Source organism: Rhinolophus sinicus, linkage group LG06 (assembly GCF_036562045.2).
Source record: "Rhinolophus sinicus isolate RSC01 linkage group LG06, ASM3656204v1, whole genome shotgun sequence".
Taxonomy (NCBI): domain Eukaryota; kingdom Metazoa; phylum Chordata; class Mammalia; order Chiroptera; family Rhinolophidae; genus Rhinolophus; species Rhinolophus sinicus.
In genome coordinates this window covers 119250597-119266255 of record NC_133756.1, presented here as the reverse complement: position 1 = coordinate 119266255, position 15659 = coordinate 119250597, and the positions used below count along the sequence as shown (strand labels likewise).

Below are 15659 nucleotides of genomic sequence, written 5' to 3'. Positions count from 1 at the left end.
ACAATAAGAACATGAAAATGATACCACATTATACCCACTAGGATGGCTAGAATAAAAAAAAGGAAGATAACAAGTGCCAGTGAGGCTGCAGAGAATTGGAACACTCAAACACTTATGAGTATATAAAATGGTGAAGCAGCTGTTGAAGAGTCTGGCAGTTCTAAAAAAAATTAAAACATACAGTTTACCATATGACCCAATAATTCCACTGTTAGGCATATACCCAAAGGAAATGAAAACATGTCAATACAAAAATGTGTACACAGAGGTTCATAGTAGCATTATCTATAATAGTCAAAAAGTGGAAATATCTCAAATACCCATCAGCTGATGAATGGATAAATAAAATGTGGTATAGCCATACAATGGAGTATTATACAGCCCTAAGAGGAATAAAGTACTGATATAGCCACAACATGGATGAAACCTGAAAATATAGGTCAAAGAAGCCAGTCATAAAAATCACATGTAATTCAATTTACGTGAAATGTGCAGAATGGGAAAACTGACAGAGACAGAAAGGAGACCGGGAGTTGCTTAGTACTAGGGGTTAAAGAGGGCATTGAGGAGTGACTGCTAATGAGTATGGAATTTCCTTTAGGGGGAATGAAAATGTTCTAAAATTACATTGTGGTGATGGTTGCACAATCCTGTGAATATATGAAAAAACAATGAATTGCACATTTCAAGTGGGTGAATTGCATGGTATGTGAATTATATCTTGATAAAGAAAGAAATGTGTCAACAGTTGAAAGAACATGATCTGGGCATGGAGTTCTGAACCATGCTCTCAGCGACGTGACTGCCTTGTAGTCTTGCATCAGGATAGTCACAGAAACTCTGGGCTAGCTTCCTCACTGATAAAATAAAGAATTAGAAAAGATTCACTTCAAAATTCTTTCTGTCTCTAAGAGTCTATGATACGGTAAGAGTAAGAGGAGTAATTAGGGATTCAGAAATTCTTCCCCAGCCAAAATGTCTAAGGAGCAGAAAACCAGTCTCTCTTACTTCCATCTGTAATTTTACTGGAGGCGAGTCGAACGACCTCGGTTATCAAGGTTGTCTTTCCCAATCCACTTTCGGAAAAGCCCACAGGAAAGTGATATTCCACAAAGAAGGTGCTAAAAAATCAAAACAAAAACAACAACAAAAGGGATTAAAAAACAAACCAAATAATACACCTATTTTTCTGTCTGATAATCTCATATATCTTTTAAGTCTCTCCTTTCAGGACCTCAGGTCCTCAGAGGAACTACCTCCTCTCTTCAAAGCCTTCCTTAGCCCTGCCAGGCAGAATGCAAGGTTCCCTCCCTTGTGCTTCCACAGCACTTTTAATATAAAACTTCTATGTTGGCCCCTCTCCTGCTGACTGTAAGGTATATAGAAACAGAGTTGAAGTCCTAACTTTATTCTCACACACACATAAGCATAGTGCTTGGGACCTAGTGGGGGATTCAATACATTTCTGTTGATGGAGGGATGCATAGGAAAGCACTTTATAAACCATAAAGTGCTATACAATTATTTATTTATTATTATCAGACTCTTTCCATTAATGTCAGATTTCGTTTTCCCATGTTAATAGACATACCGTTTTTTTGTTGTTGTCAGCTTAGGTGGTCTCCCAGGAAAGCTTTTGTTGCCAGGGGTCACCTGAGGACTATCTGGAGGAACTCCCATTGTTTCAATGATGATTCTGACTGAATGTGTTCTACCCAGAAGGGCCAGTCTATCCACACTCAGCGTCATCGCTTGGGCATCTTCTGGAGTTTCTGATACCACCTGTTGTTCAACCAAATTTCTGAAAAGAATTCACATAGATAGACAGGGAGGGAGACAGAGGCCGAAAATGAAATGATCTGGATTGCACAGGCAAGAGAAAAGAGGAAGGGCAGCAAGCATCTTAGTTTTCAAGGACTGGAAAATGGCTTTAATCAGAATTCTGGTCCTAATCTACAGTGGAAGAAATCTAAAAAAAATGTAAAAACATTCTTGTAATCTAAAGGCTTATCACCACACAAGTATGCAAACTGATGTTACAGAACTAGTTTTCTATAAGGGATACAGACTTTAACTTCAGTTACCCACTACTTTAACTACTATTGTTACTTTTGTGCATTCCGTTTCATTCGCTTTCCTTCTACACATTTTCTACATAGTAAGTATAATACAGCATACATACGACCTAGAATTCTGCATTTTCCCTGAATAATTTCATCATATCTATCTTTTCATGTTAGTACATTGAGGACTGCAATAGAGTAACTCACTTAACCAGTCTGATCGTTAGGTAAACACAGGTCATTTCACTTTAGGAGATCTTGTGAAAACAATCTTCCTTTATTTTTGCCTCTAAACAAGCATTCGTAGAGAAGCGCACCTATTTTTCTTGTCCGCTGCTCTTTTCTTCAACTTATGATCATTTGATTCCAGAACCTTAGATCTGGCAAGAGCTTTCGACTGGTTCATTTTTTTAGAAGGGACAATATCATCATCTTCACTGAAGAAATCACTAATGCTGGTATCCGATTTCTATGGGGGGAAGAAACAAAAAGAGAGGTACTAAAATATAACTGCTTTGGGGATAGTGGTAATAAACGTATTTCTCTAAAAGTAGTCAAATTCTCTGCATATATACCATTTTCTTGATGAGATAACTAACACCAGGGAGCTAATCCCACGTTTATCCTGGTTCTACAAAAATACAGTTGACTCTTGAACAACACAGGGTTAGGGGCACTGAACCCCTCCCCGCCAACACACACAGTTGAAAATACACCTAAAACTTTTGACTCTCCAAAAACTTAACTACAGTTGGCCCTTCATATCCACAGATTCACCCAACTATAGGTTGAAAAATATATTTTTGGATCCACAAATGGAAATCCATTTTTGGGAATGCAAAAATACTGTTTTCAGTTCACAGATGTTGAATCCACAGATGCGGAACCCACAGATATGGAGAACTGGCTGTGTTTACTGAAAAAAGTCCACAGCTAAGTGGATCTGCGCAGTTCAAAACTGCTGTTTAAGGTTCAGCTGTAATCTGAAGTTCACAAAAATAATCTACAAGTTCAATTTAAAAAAAATAAGTGAAAACAGATTCTTCTTTCAAATTTTCAATAATAACCACTATTTATTGACTGCTTACTATGTATCTGATACTATGCTAAATGCTGCATGTATTTCTAACACCACATTTCTATGTGGTGTCCTTATTTCAATTTTTACAAGTGAGAAAATGAAAGCGGAGAGAAGCTGGGCAGCTTGCTTTCGATTCACAGCTGTACGTAGGAAAGGCAGATTTTGATCTCCATATGTTTTAAAGCCTGTATTTCTACCAAGGTCGGAGGCAAAATGCCTGGTAAAACGTCACCTAACTATATGGGTGCACAGACTCCACTTATTTTCACCACTCTATACAACTAATGATTCATTCTACTTTTAATCTCACTAAGATGAACTGTTTATATAAGTCACAAATGTCCTTAATGACGGAACCAGTGGCCAAGCCCCTTGTAATTAACTTTATTTTGAGATAAAGCAGCTATCACAACTGACTGATCAGCTCTTTCTACCACAAAATGTAAAATGGAGAAGATGGCGTTATAGTTATTTTACTAGTTATATACCGTGTTTCCCCGAAAACAAGACCTAGCTGGACAATCAGCTCTAATGCGTCTTTTGGAGCAAAAATTAATACAAGACTGGTCTTATTTTACTATAATATAAGACCGGGTCTAATACAATATAATATAATATAACACCGGGTCTTATATTAATTTTTGCTCCAAAAGACGCATTAGAACTGATTGTCCGGCTAGGTCTTATTTTCGGGGAAACAGGGTAGTCAAAAAAGCTTGTTAATATAAATGCAGGAGGTCAATCCAAAGTCATCCAACTCGCTTTTTTCAGCACCTCAGGGTGTATAATGTGTTGACCTGTGATAAGAGTAACAAATTAATAATTTAATAAGCATGATCAGAATATCCTTCTAGGAAGCAACTTTTTCAAGGTGAAATTACAAAGCTTTTTGCTCTTATTTTTCTTTATTAAGTGGCAGCTTTAAAAATGCTTGCTGACAATGCAATCAAAATCTAGATGGGTCCACGGCCTGAAGGAAATTATAATAAACACAAATGAGGGTGTTCAAAACTAAGAATTGCAGGAACCCAAAACACAAGGCAGTAATTCTGAATTTCTAAACTGTGGACGTTATTCAATATTAAGAACATAAAATACTGACCCTGGGGAAGGACACGAGCATTTAATTCCTTGGTCTCCCCATTGTCTCACGGTCAATTTTGCATTCTTCCAGTCAACAAACATTTGTTCACACAGCATGGGGGATTCGTTTGTTCCATTCATACATTTATTCATTTACTCACTAAGTATTCACTGAGTACTCAATATGAATCAGGCCTTTGTTGTACTGGTACCAAAAAATAATTAAGACCTGTTTGTGTTCATGAGGAACTGTATCATATGGGGTAAGGGCTCTAACAGATGTATGTGCAAGATATTGCGGACATTCAGGCAATAAAATTGGCTTGGGGGAGTCTGGGATGGTTGCTTCATGGAGGTGGTGAGTTGATTTTTAAAGAAGGAAGAGAAGTTTAGCAGATGTACAAGGGCACTTCCACATTCAAAGTAGAAGGATCAGTATGAGAAAAAAATATGGCGACAGAAAATGAGCTAGAATGTTTGAGGAAAGGTGCGACAATTAGTATGACAGGAGTCTCCAGTGGGTACAGAGCAAACCTGGGAGATGAGAATTCTAGTTCTGTCACTTAATTACTAGTATTTAATGTCTCTAAGTTTTTATTTCATGATATGTAAAAAAGATAACACTAGCTCATGGGATTAGAAAAAGAATTAAATAATGAATTTAAAACATCTGGTACTGTACTCAATAAACAGATAACGTAAATTGCCTGGCACACAGAAAATGTATAATAAGTCTAAGTTCCCTTGCTTTTTTATCCTATAGGTTACATGGTGTCAGTGATGATTTTTAAGGTAGGAAGTCATGAAATCCTAATAATTCATAATCCTAACAATTCATAACGTCCTTTCCAATCCCATTGGTGCCACGGTCATTCAGGCTCTGTCTCTCTCACACCTCCCTCCAGTAATCCAGTGGCTTCCTATCTGCTTCTGGTTGTTCTCTCCTGTTAGCTCCCCACATCATTTCCAGATTAACAATCCGAAAATACGATTTTGATCATGTCATTTCCTGCTCACTTGACATTCACAGGCTTTCAAAGACTGGCTGCAGTGCAATAGCCTGCCTGATTAACGACTTCTTTTCCACACAAATTCTCATCCAGAAATTAGAGACCTTGCAGTGCACAGACTGCTTCTCTAGTAGGTCATTCTTTTCATTTCCTTTGCATATCCTTTCTCTATCTCTCTAAACTCCATTTTTCAAGTCTCAGTTAAAACCCTTTATTCCTCATGTTGCTCTTTCCTGACAATCACATGTGAAAATTTGCCCTGCTTCATCTGAACACTGGTAGCTGTTACTGTCTTACCACTGAGCTGGTATAAACCACCTTGCCTAAAAAAAACAAAACAAATAAACAAAAAGCAAACAAACAACAATAAACCACCTTGCATTTCAGTTATCTTTTCCGACCTGGAGGAAAGGAAACTCAGGAGTATGACAGCAATGTTCACAACAAATAAAAATGATGACTTGTGTGGAACAGGGATTGGACTTATGTATAGACCTTAGGACATGCTAAACCAAGAATAGAACATATGGCTTGATATAAAAAAGAACTTTGAAAATGCTAGAACTGCCTAAAAAGACAATGTCTTAGGGTCAATAGAGGCATTTGTCACCTGTGAGTAGAGGTATTTATGGAATATTTTGAAAAGATACCTGTCAAGGGTGGTTCTGAGGGGTATACCTGCATTAGCTCTTCCTTACAGGAGCACTAAAGAAGCCACATATTAATATTATGTTAAGATCATAGGCTTTGCACTCAGGTAAACTTGAATTTGAATCCTGGCTCTAAAACTTATGTGTCCTTGGACAAAATACTTACTCTTTACTAGACCTGTCTCCTCATCTATAAAATGAGGATAATACTTTCCTCATCAGGTTGTCATTATAATTAAATCAAGTATGTAAAATGGATAGTTCTCTATCTGGCAAGTGGTAACATGCTGGCACCTACTAATATTATTAATACTCGTGTTCTCCAATTCCCAAAGCTTTAGATTCAATGACTTACAGGTGCCGTGTAAAACAAGTTCTCCAGGAGACTCTGGTCATACTGAGGGTCATTCAGCTCACTGCTGCAATACACATCACTCCCAGGAGATGGAGAATCTGGAGGAGAACCTAGCCCATCCCAGTAATGACCTTGGGATAATTCAGCACTGCAGAGATAAGAAACACAGAGCAGAAGGACTTTAAAAGAAGTTTCAGCTGAACTTTTCTTTTTAGTGAAAACTTTCTAAAGTTGTAAACATGGAAGAAAATATATTAAACAGAAGACTCACATTAAAGAGAAGACTATCTGATAAATATTTTCATATTATATTCCCCCTCCTCTGGGATGCCAACAGCTAGTATTCAAAAAATACACTACTGACACTGATTGTGATCTCATTCATGTATTTAACAAACACTGACTGGGTACCTATTATGTGCCAGGCATGGTGTTAGGTCCTGAAGGATACAGAGATGGCTAGGCTAACTAGCTCTACTCTTGTGTTGCTTCTGGTCTAGCAGAGAGAAAAAAAGAATTAACTATAATTCAATGAGTTAAATGTTGTATGTTGTTTTTGTGAAGAATGGCTAATTCATAAATATGCCTTCTTCCATTAAGCAAAAATACGTGTATTAAAGGTTAATTACAGCAAGATTAGTTGTATGTAAGATACAGAAGTGAATAAAACAGACACCCTAGTTAGGGTTTATAAACTAATAAGGAAGATAAACATACAAGTATGTGTATATTTCTCTTTTTTTTTCTCCTATAGTTAACTGGCACTTAATGAACATCTGTTAACGAACTTACTGAATTCTTAATAAACATGTTATCAATAATGAAAGCAGTATTTATTAAATACTTAATATGTGCCAGATGCTGTGCTAAGCATTTCAATTATTCTTCCAACTTTGCTTCCCTTTCAAGCTAGCTGCTATACTTTTCCCTTCTTTAATTTCTCAAGAAAATAGCACAGAAGAACTACCTTCAAATTAGATCATGTTCTTCCATTTCTTGGAACAGATGCTCAATAAATGATCCTTTCCTCACCGTTCCTTAATCTGCAGCAGGGCTTCTCAATCTCAGCAGTACTAACATGTTGGGTCAGATTATTCTTTGTCATTGGGAGCTATCCTGTGCATTTTGGATCCCCGGACTCTCCTCACTAGATGCCAGTAGCACTCCCCCACTTCGGACAACCCCAAATGTCTCCAGACATTACCAAATGCCCCATGCAGAGGGGGATAGGAGAGAACTGTCCCCACGTTGAGAACCACACCGCCCTATAGTGAAATCTCTCTAAAGTCAGAACAACTTCCTGACTGCCAAAACCCAACCAGTGACTTCCCAATCCACACGGCTTCTCTGCAGTTTGAGAGCTGAGCCTTTTTGCAGCTCTATTTCTTGGTATTCTATATAACTCTCGCTTGCCACTTAAGGTCCCCCCAACCTGCGACTCAGCTGCTTGCTGTTTCCCCCCAGCCATGCACACCCTTAAAGTTACCAAGATCTCCACGGTTCAGTATCCAGTCCTCTACTTTTTATCTTGTTTTCAAATGAACATTTCTTTGAATTTATTCTATTGTCTCTGACATATTAAAAGGGCATGCCATTTCCCTCCATGCACAATTTGGACATACTAACACCAGAAATTGGGAGGGGTCAGAGCTATTCTGCATGGGCTAGAGGCCTGGGGCTCCTGTGCAATCAGGAGGGCAGAAGACACGAGAGTGGGACCAAAGGAGGGGTGGGCTCTATTCTTTGGTAACACGACAAGCCCACTCGCCCACTCAGCACTGTCCTCTTCCTTTTCTTCTCAAACATTTTTAAATCAAAGAGTACATGTACCTACTTTAAAAATAAAATAGGATTATAAAACACAATAAAAAATAGTCGCTGCCTGCCACAGAGCTAATCACTTTCAACACCCTTCTGGTATTTACCGTCATATTTCCAAGTAACACATATATACTGCTCTTATTTTTCATTTTTCTAAATAATTTACGGACTTCCTATTACAAAAAATGAAAAATCCACTCTCTTATACTACTACTCTTGGACAGATTTCCCTTTTACCCATCTTCTCGATTTAGTTATATGACAATTTTTTGTTATCAATCTTTAGGGTTAACATTGTATCAGAGGCAAGTATAATTTTTTACATTTTCTTATACAACTTCTAGTTTTCCTCATTTTAATAACTGCCTGAATTTTCATCTACTTAGTTTTCCACGTGCCTATTACTATTTCATTATTTAACTCTCCTATGAAAATTTCCTCTTGATTTGGTCAAACACGAGGAAAATGTGTCTCCACCCGCTCTTCCCTCCTTAGAAATATCCCTGTCCAGCTCCTGTAAGGAGTGTTTGTTCTGCAAATACGACACAGATCCTAAACCTCCTTTTCTCTTTCTTCTGTGTTACATCCCCTGCTTCCTGGACTCCATGTCTTATGCTTTCTTCCTATACTCTCTTTGTGATAGAAAATATCACTCTGTGCTTTCCTGAGGAATAGTGCGAGAGAGGTAAATTTGAGACTTTGGACGCCTAGATATTTTTACCCTCACGCTTGATAGTTTGGGAATGGAATTTGAGGTTGAAAATTTAGAATTTTCAGAATTCTGAAAGCATCTCTCCATTGTCATCCATAGAGCAGGTAGAAAAGTCTTTTTTCGTTTCCAGCTTTATTAAGGTATAATTGACAAATAAAATTATAAAATATTAAACATGTACAATGTGATTTTATATATATACGCTATGAAACGATTCTCGCCATTGAATTAAAACATCCATCATCTCACTTTTTTTGTGTGAGAACATTTAAGTTCTACTCTCTTAGCAAATTTCAATTATACAATACAGTGTTATCAACTAGTCACCACGCTATACATTAGATCCTCAGACCTTATTCACCTTCTAACTAAAAGTTTATACCATTTTACCAGCCTCTATTTCTCCCACCCACCAGAAACTATTTTCCTACTCTCTGTTTCTATGAATTTGACTTTATTTTTAATTCCACATATAACTGATACCATAAGGTGTTCGTCTTTCTTTGTCTGACTTATTTCACTTACCATAATGTCCTCAGGTTCATCCATGTTGTCACAAATGACAGGATTTCCTTCTTTTTTAAAGGCTGAATAAAAATCCATTACACACACACACACACACACACACACACACACACACACACCTTTTTCTTGATCCATTTATCCACTGACAACCACTTGAGGTTGCTTCCATACCTTGGCTATTGTGAATAATGTTGCAACAAACATGGGAGCACAGATACCGCTTCAAGGTAATGATTTCATTTCCTTTGGATATATACCCAGAGTAGGATTGCTGGATCATACAGTAGTTCTATTTTTTAATTTCTTGAGGAACCTCCATACTTTTTTCCATAGTGGCTATATCAGTTTACCTTTCCACCAACACTGTACAAGGGCTCTCTTTTCTCCAAATCCTCACCAGCATTTATCTCTTCTCTTTTGATCATATAGTAGATATCCTAACAGGTGTGAGATGATTTCTCATTGTGGTTTTGATTTGCATTTCTCTGATGATTAGTGATGTTGAGCACCTTTTCATGTACCTGTTCTGTTGGCCATCTGTCTTCTTTGGAAAATGTCTATTTAGATCCTTTGCCCTTTTGTAAATGAAGCTATTTGATTTTTATTTTTTTCCTATTGAGTTGTATGAATATTAACCCCATATCAAATACATGGTTTCGAATATTTTCTATCATTCCAAAGGTTGCCTTTGCATTTAGTCGATGGCATTTCTTACTGTGCAGAAACTAAAGTTTCAAGTAGTCCCCACCTGTTTATTTTTGTTTTTGTTGCCTTTGCTTTTGGTGTTAAATGCAAAGAATTATTAAGACCAATGTCAAAGAGCTTACACCCTGTTTTTATCTAGGAGTTTTATGGTTTCAGGTCAAATGTTCCAGCCTTTAAGACATTTTTGAGTTGATTTTTGTGTATAGTGTAAGATAGTGGTCCAGTTTCATTCTTTTGCATGTGGCTGTCCAGTTTTCCCAACGCCATTTATTGAAGAGACCATTCTTTCTCCGTTGAGTATTCTTGGCTCCTTTGTTGAAAACTAATTGATCATATATGCATGGATTTATTTCTGGGCTCTCTATTCTGTTCCATTCATCTATGTGTCTGTTTTTAGGTCAATACCATACTGTATTGATTACTAGAGCTTTACAACATAGTTTGAAACCAGGAAGTGTGATGCCTCCAGCTTTGTTCTTTCTCAAGACTGTTTAGCTAGTTAGGGTGGTTTGTGGTTCCATACAAATTTTAGGTTTTTTTCTATTTCTGCAAAGGAAGCCATTGAAATTTTGATAGTGATTGCACTGAAACTAAAAATCACTTCGGGTAGTATGGACATTTTAAAAATACTAATTCTTCCAATCCATGAGTATGGAGTATCTTTCCATTTATTTGTGTCCTCTTTCTTTCATGAATGTCTTATAGTTTTCATTGTGCAGATCTTTCACTTCCTTGGTTAAACTTACACCTAAGTATTTTATTCTTTTTGATGCCACTATAAATCGATTGTTTTCTTAATTTCTCTTTCTGGTAGTTTGTTGTTAGTGTATAGAAACACAACTGATTTTTGTCTATTGATTTTGTATCCTGCAATTTTACACAACTTGTTTTAGTTCTTACAGTTTTTGGGTGGAGACTTCAGGGTTTTCTATACATAAGATCATGTCCTCTGCAAATAGTGACAATTTTACTTTTTCCTTTCCAATTTGGATGCCTTTTCGTTGTTTTTTTCCTTGCCTAACTGCTCTGGCTAGGACTCCCAGTACTATGTTGGATAAAAGTGGTGCAAGTGGGAATCTGTTTTGTTCCTGATCTTAGAAGAGCTTTCGGCATGTCATTATTGAATATGATGTTAGCTGTGGCTGGTCATATATGACCTTTGTTGAGATACATTCTCTCTACATTCAGTTTGTTGAGAGGTTTTATCATGAATAGATGTTGAATTTTGTCAAACTTTTTCAGCATCTATTGAGATTATGTGATTTTTATCCTTCATTTAATTACTATGGTGTATCACATCTATTGATGTGCAGATGTTGAACTATTCTTGCATCCCTGGAATAAATTCCACTTGATCATGTGTAATCCTTTTAATGTATTGCTGATTTTGATTTGCTAATATTTTGTTGAGGATTTTTGCATGTATATTCTTCAGGGATATTGGCCTGCATCTTCTTTCCTTACAGTGTCCTTGTCTGGCTTTAGTATCAGGCATCATGGTCAGCAGTGATATGCCTGTTAAGAATTACTTCTTTGTTTGCTATACATTTTGAGTCCTGTGGACAAAAGCCCCATTGGCTGTTAGAGCTAGGTGTTTTGGGAGTGCATCTGTCTATGGTAGGAGTCTTAACAGTTGGGGTACTAGATGTGAAGTCCAAATCCTTTGTTTAAGGAGAAGCTAGGAGTTGAGGGTTCTCTTCTGACTGCATGGCACTGGTGTAGGGTGGGGTTTATGGCAAGAGTGTGTCTTAGCCTTTCCTACCATTTTCGATGGTATTTTCTCATTTGTCTGACGTGTAGAAGTTGCTCATTTACTTTCTATCTGTCTTTCAGAGGCACTGTTCTGTGTGTAGCTGTACATTTGGTGCATCCATAGGAGGAGAAGCGCTGAGAAGTCTCCTCTGTCAACATGTTGGTCAACTCTCTGGAATGTCTGCTGTCATTCCAATATTTGACACTGTACATACTACTTTTTTTGTTTGTTTTTCCTTTCTAGAGACTTTTAAGATTGTCTCTTTATACCTAGTATTTTGAAAATTCACGATTCTGTATCTTGGTGTATCTGTTTTCATTCACTGTACTAGATTCCTGACCTTGTTTATTTAGCCATACTCCACATTACATACAATTCATCCATTTAAAGTGAGCAATTTAACATTTTTTAATATATTTACAAATACCAACCATCACCACAATCAATTTTAGAACATTTTCATCACCTCAAAAATAAACTCTATGTTCTTTAGCTATCACAATTTACTCCTATCACACCCAGCCCTAAGGAATCACTAATCTACTTTCTTTCTCTATAGATTTGCCTATTTTGTGTGTTTCATACAAATGGACTCATAAAATATGTACTCTTTTGTGAGTGGCTTCTTTAATTTAGCATGATGTTTTCAAGGTTCATCCATACTACAGTGTATTATAAGTCCTTTACTCCTTTTATGGCCAAATAATACTTCATTTTATGGATATACCACTTTTTTAAAATCCATTCATCAACTGATGTACATTTTTGACTATCAAGAATAATGTTGCTATGGAAATTCATGTAGATGTTTTTGTGTGACCTTATGTTTTTACTTCCCTTGGGTTTATACCTAGGAGTTGAATTGCTGGGTCATATGGTAATTCTATGTATAATAGTTTGAGGAACTGACAGACTATCTTACAAAGTATCTGTACCATTTTACCTGCTACCAGCAATGCATGAGGGTTCCAAATTCTCCACATCCTCTTCAACACTTATTATCTGACTTTTTGGTTCTAGCAACCTTAGTGGGTATAAATTTCATTGTTTCTTTCTTGTAAAAAGCAAACAAACATACATTTAACTTTAATTATCATCATTTAAAGCTTGGTTTTATAAAACACAAAGACATTTTTAAGAGTTTTGTATCACTGGAATTTAAATAGTAGAAATACCAATAGCTTTGTTAGTGTAAATTATATAAATTAAAATCAAATAATTGGAAATTTTTTTCAATATGAAAACTATACAAATGAAATAAATGGCAAAAAGACCTAATAGCAATATTTTGTTATTTATGGATTATCAGTTACTTTAGGATCTAAACAAAGATTCTCAATATTCAGATTTCTTTTGCTGTTTTTCATATTTAAGTATCTCCCTAACTATATTCTGAGTCAAGCTACTTGACTGAAAGGTCTGATTCAGGACGGCATTTAGCTTTATAGGAAAAGTTTTTCCATCTACAATTACCACCTTCAAAGGAACTGACGTTACAGTGCTGATGTAATCTGTTAGTTCTCTTTTGAACAGAGTGCAAAAAATTATGTTAACCCTATGGAAAGTCAAACAGGTACCAAAAAAATGGGACAATTATGCACAATTCAGTAAAGTATGTTAAATTTTTCCCATCTAAAAATTAACCAGTGAAATAAAACATATGAACTACAATTGAGTTGGTTTCAGGAAAAGCACATTTGAGAATTACATTATTGTTCTCATCTCATCTTCAGTCACTGACAAGGATTTTGTAGGCCACTATGCTATTTACTTTGTGATTTATAGTAGTGAATTGGCGAAGATGGACTTGCTCAGAGTTGGAAATGAACTGTGACCCGACTTTTCCCATGTTTCAGGTAAAACCAAATCTTTGTCTGTATAAATCAGTAGCTCAAATGAACAAGAAACTTCCAACAGTGGCAGAAATGTCACTGTAGCTGTGATCTATCTGATCACTGAATAGATTTCATCCTGAATAGCTTTCTGAGACTTTTCTCTGGGTCTACTGTCCTCTTTGGCAGTCTTGTCACACTCAGTATCAAATTGCCATCTTTCAAGGACCTCGCGACTTCCAGTATTTGAGATGACTACCACCAGTTCCTGAATTGAACATTTATATAACCAATCTTGTAGCTGTCCACCACATTATTTAAGTATTCAAGAGCTCAGGATCAGTAGTTACAAGCAAGGTGAGTCCATATTTTTCCACCCGACTAAACTTTTCAGATGGATATATGCCATGCTGATATAAAATGCTACTGATGCCAAATGACAAGAACTCTGCCAGGATTTCGGCGCTCCTGTGTAGGGTGATGCCTTGCTCCCAAGAGAGCTACAGCACCATGGCCAGGCCCACAGACGTGGTGTGTGCCGACTCGCAGACGGCCACAGCAGGGCTCCATAGCAGCTCCCACCTCTCATTATAGTTTTGATTTGCATTTCCCGGATAACTAATGGTGTTGACATCTTTCATGTGCATATTAGGCTTTTGACTATCTATTTAGAAGTATCTATTTAGATCCTTTGCTCATATTTTTAATTGGATTATCTGTCTCTTAATTATTAAGATGCATGGGTTCTCTATATATTCTAAGGTGTAAGTTCTTTATCAGACACAATATTTATAATTATTTTTTCCCATTCTGTCATCATCTCTTCATTTTCTTAATACTTCCTTTGAAGCACAAACATTTTTAACTTTAAGTCTAGATTATTTTTCTTGTTGCTTGTGCTTTTGGTGTCATAAGTAAAAATCCTTCCCCAGCTCTAAGGTCATAAAGATTTACCTCTACGTTTTCTTCTAAGAGTTTTATAGTTTCAGTTCTTTTGTTTAGCTATTGGATCCTTTTTGAGTTAATTTTTGTACATGGTTCGAGGTAAGGGTCCAACTTCATTTTTTCATGTGTGGCTAGCCAGTTGTCCCAGCACCATTTGTTGAAAAGACTATTTATTGAATGGTCTTGAAATCCTTGTTGAGTTTCAGTTGACCATAGACACATGGGTTCATTTTTTAAATTATTCCATGATTTAGATGTCTGCTCTTATGCCAGGATCAAACTGACTTGATTATTGTTGCTTTGTAGTAAGTTTAAAAATAGGAAAGTGTGAATCCTATTTTTTTCTTTTTCAAAATTGTTTTCGCTACTCTGGGTCCCTTATAATTTGATAGGAATTTTCGAATCAGCTTATCAATTTCCAGAGAAGTCAGCTGTGATTCCGATAGGGACTGCGCTGAATCACGAACATAGGATTTTTTCCTCCAATTTTCAGGTCTTTTTTAACTTCCTTCAGCAGTGTTTTGCAGTTTTCAGAGTTTGTTTTGCATTTTTGTTAAATTTATTCCTAAGTATTTTATTCTTATCGATGTTACTGTCAATGAATTGTTTCTTCATTTCATTTTTGGATTACTCATTGCAAGTATGTAAAAACAAAACTGATTTTTGTATATTTATCTTGTATCCTGCAATCTTCCTGAATTTGTTTATTAATTCTAATTGTTTATTAGATTATTTAGGATTTTCTATATACCAGATTATATCATCTATGAATAGAGACAGTTTTACTTCTTCCTTTCCAATTTGGAACTCTTTTACTTTTTTTTTTCCCCCTGCCTGATTATGCAAACCACATAGGTAACAGGAGACAGACTCCCGAATCCCAACTTGTGTTTGTGTAAAATCCATGCTCTTTTCCTCATACACCACTAATATTGGTGTTGGAGATAGAGTTGGGAGATATGAATGGAAAGGTGATTGGATACCATTCTATAAGTCAGACTAAGAATAAAGGCTATAAAGATTGGATTTTTATATAGCGGGTAATGAATAATGATTTTTATTTAAGAGGCAATAAGTAAGCAAGGGAATGACTTGGTTTTTCCAAGGAAGTGTTACTTCACGAA

The 15659-nt window shown here is 36.4% G+C and overlaps 1 protein-coding gene and 1 pseudogene across 8 annotated transcripts in view; both read right to left on the bottom strand.

The window, feature by feature from the left end:
- C2CD3 (C2 domain containing 3 centriole elongation regulator) overlaps positions 1-15659 on the bottom strand; it is a 114217-nt gene that overhangs the window by 76797 nt on the left and 21761 nt on the right. For all 8 annotated transcript variants that reach the window (XM_019744372.2, XM_074335778.1, XM_074335781.1 and 5 more), the window contains 4 exons: positions 6243-6390; positions 2381-2532; positions 1592-1801; positions 1009-1121 (listed from right to left, as the gene is read on the bottom strand). In XM_019744372.2, coding sequence (XP_019599931.2) covers positions 1009-1121; positions 1592-1801; positions 2381-2532; positions 6243-6390 — 623 coding nt within the window. The remainder of the gene's footprint in view (positions 1-1008; positions 1122-1591; positions 1802-2380; positions 2533-6242; positions 6391-15659) is intronic.
- Positions 13142-14102, bottom strand: LOC109454061 (mitotic spindle assembly checkpoint protein MAD2A; annotated as a pseudogene).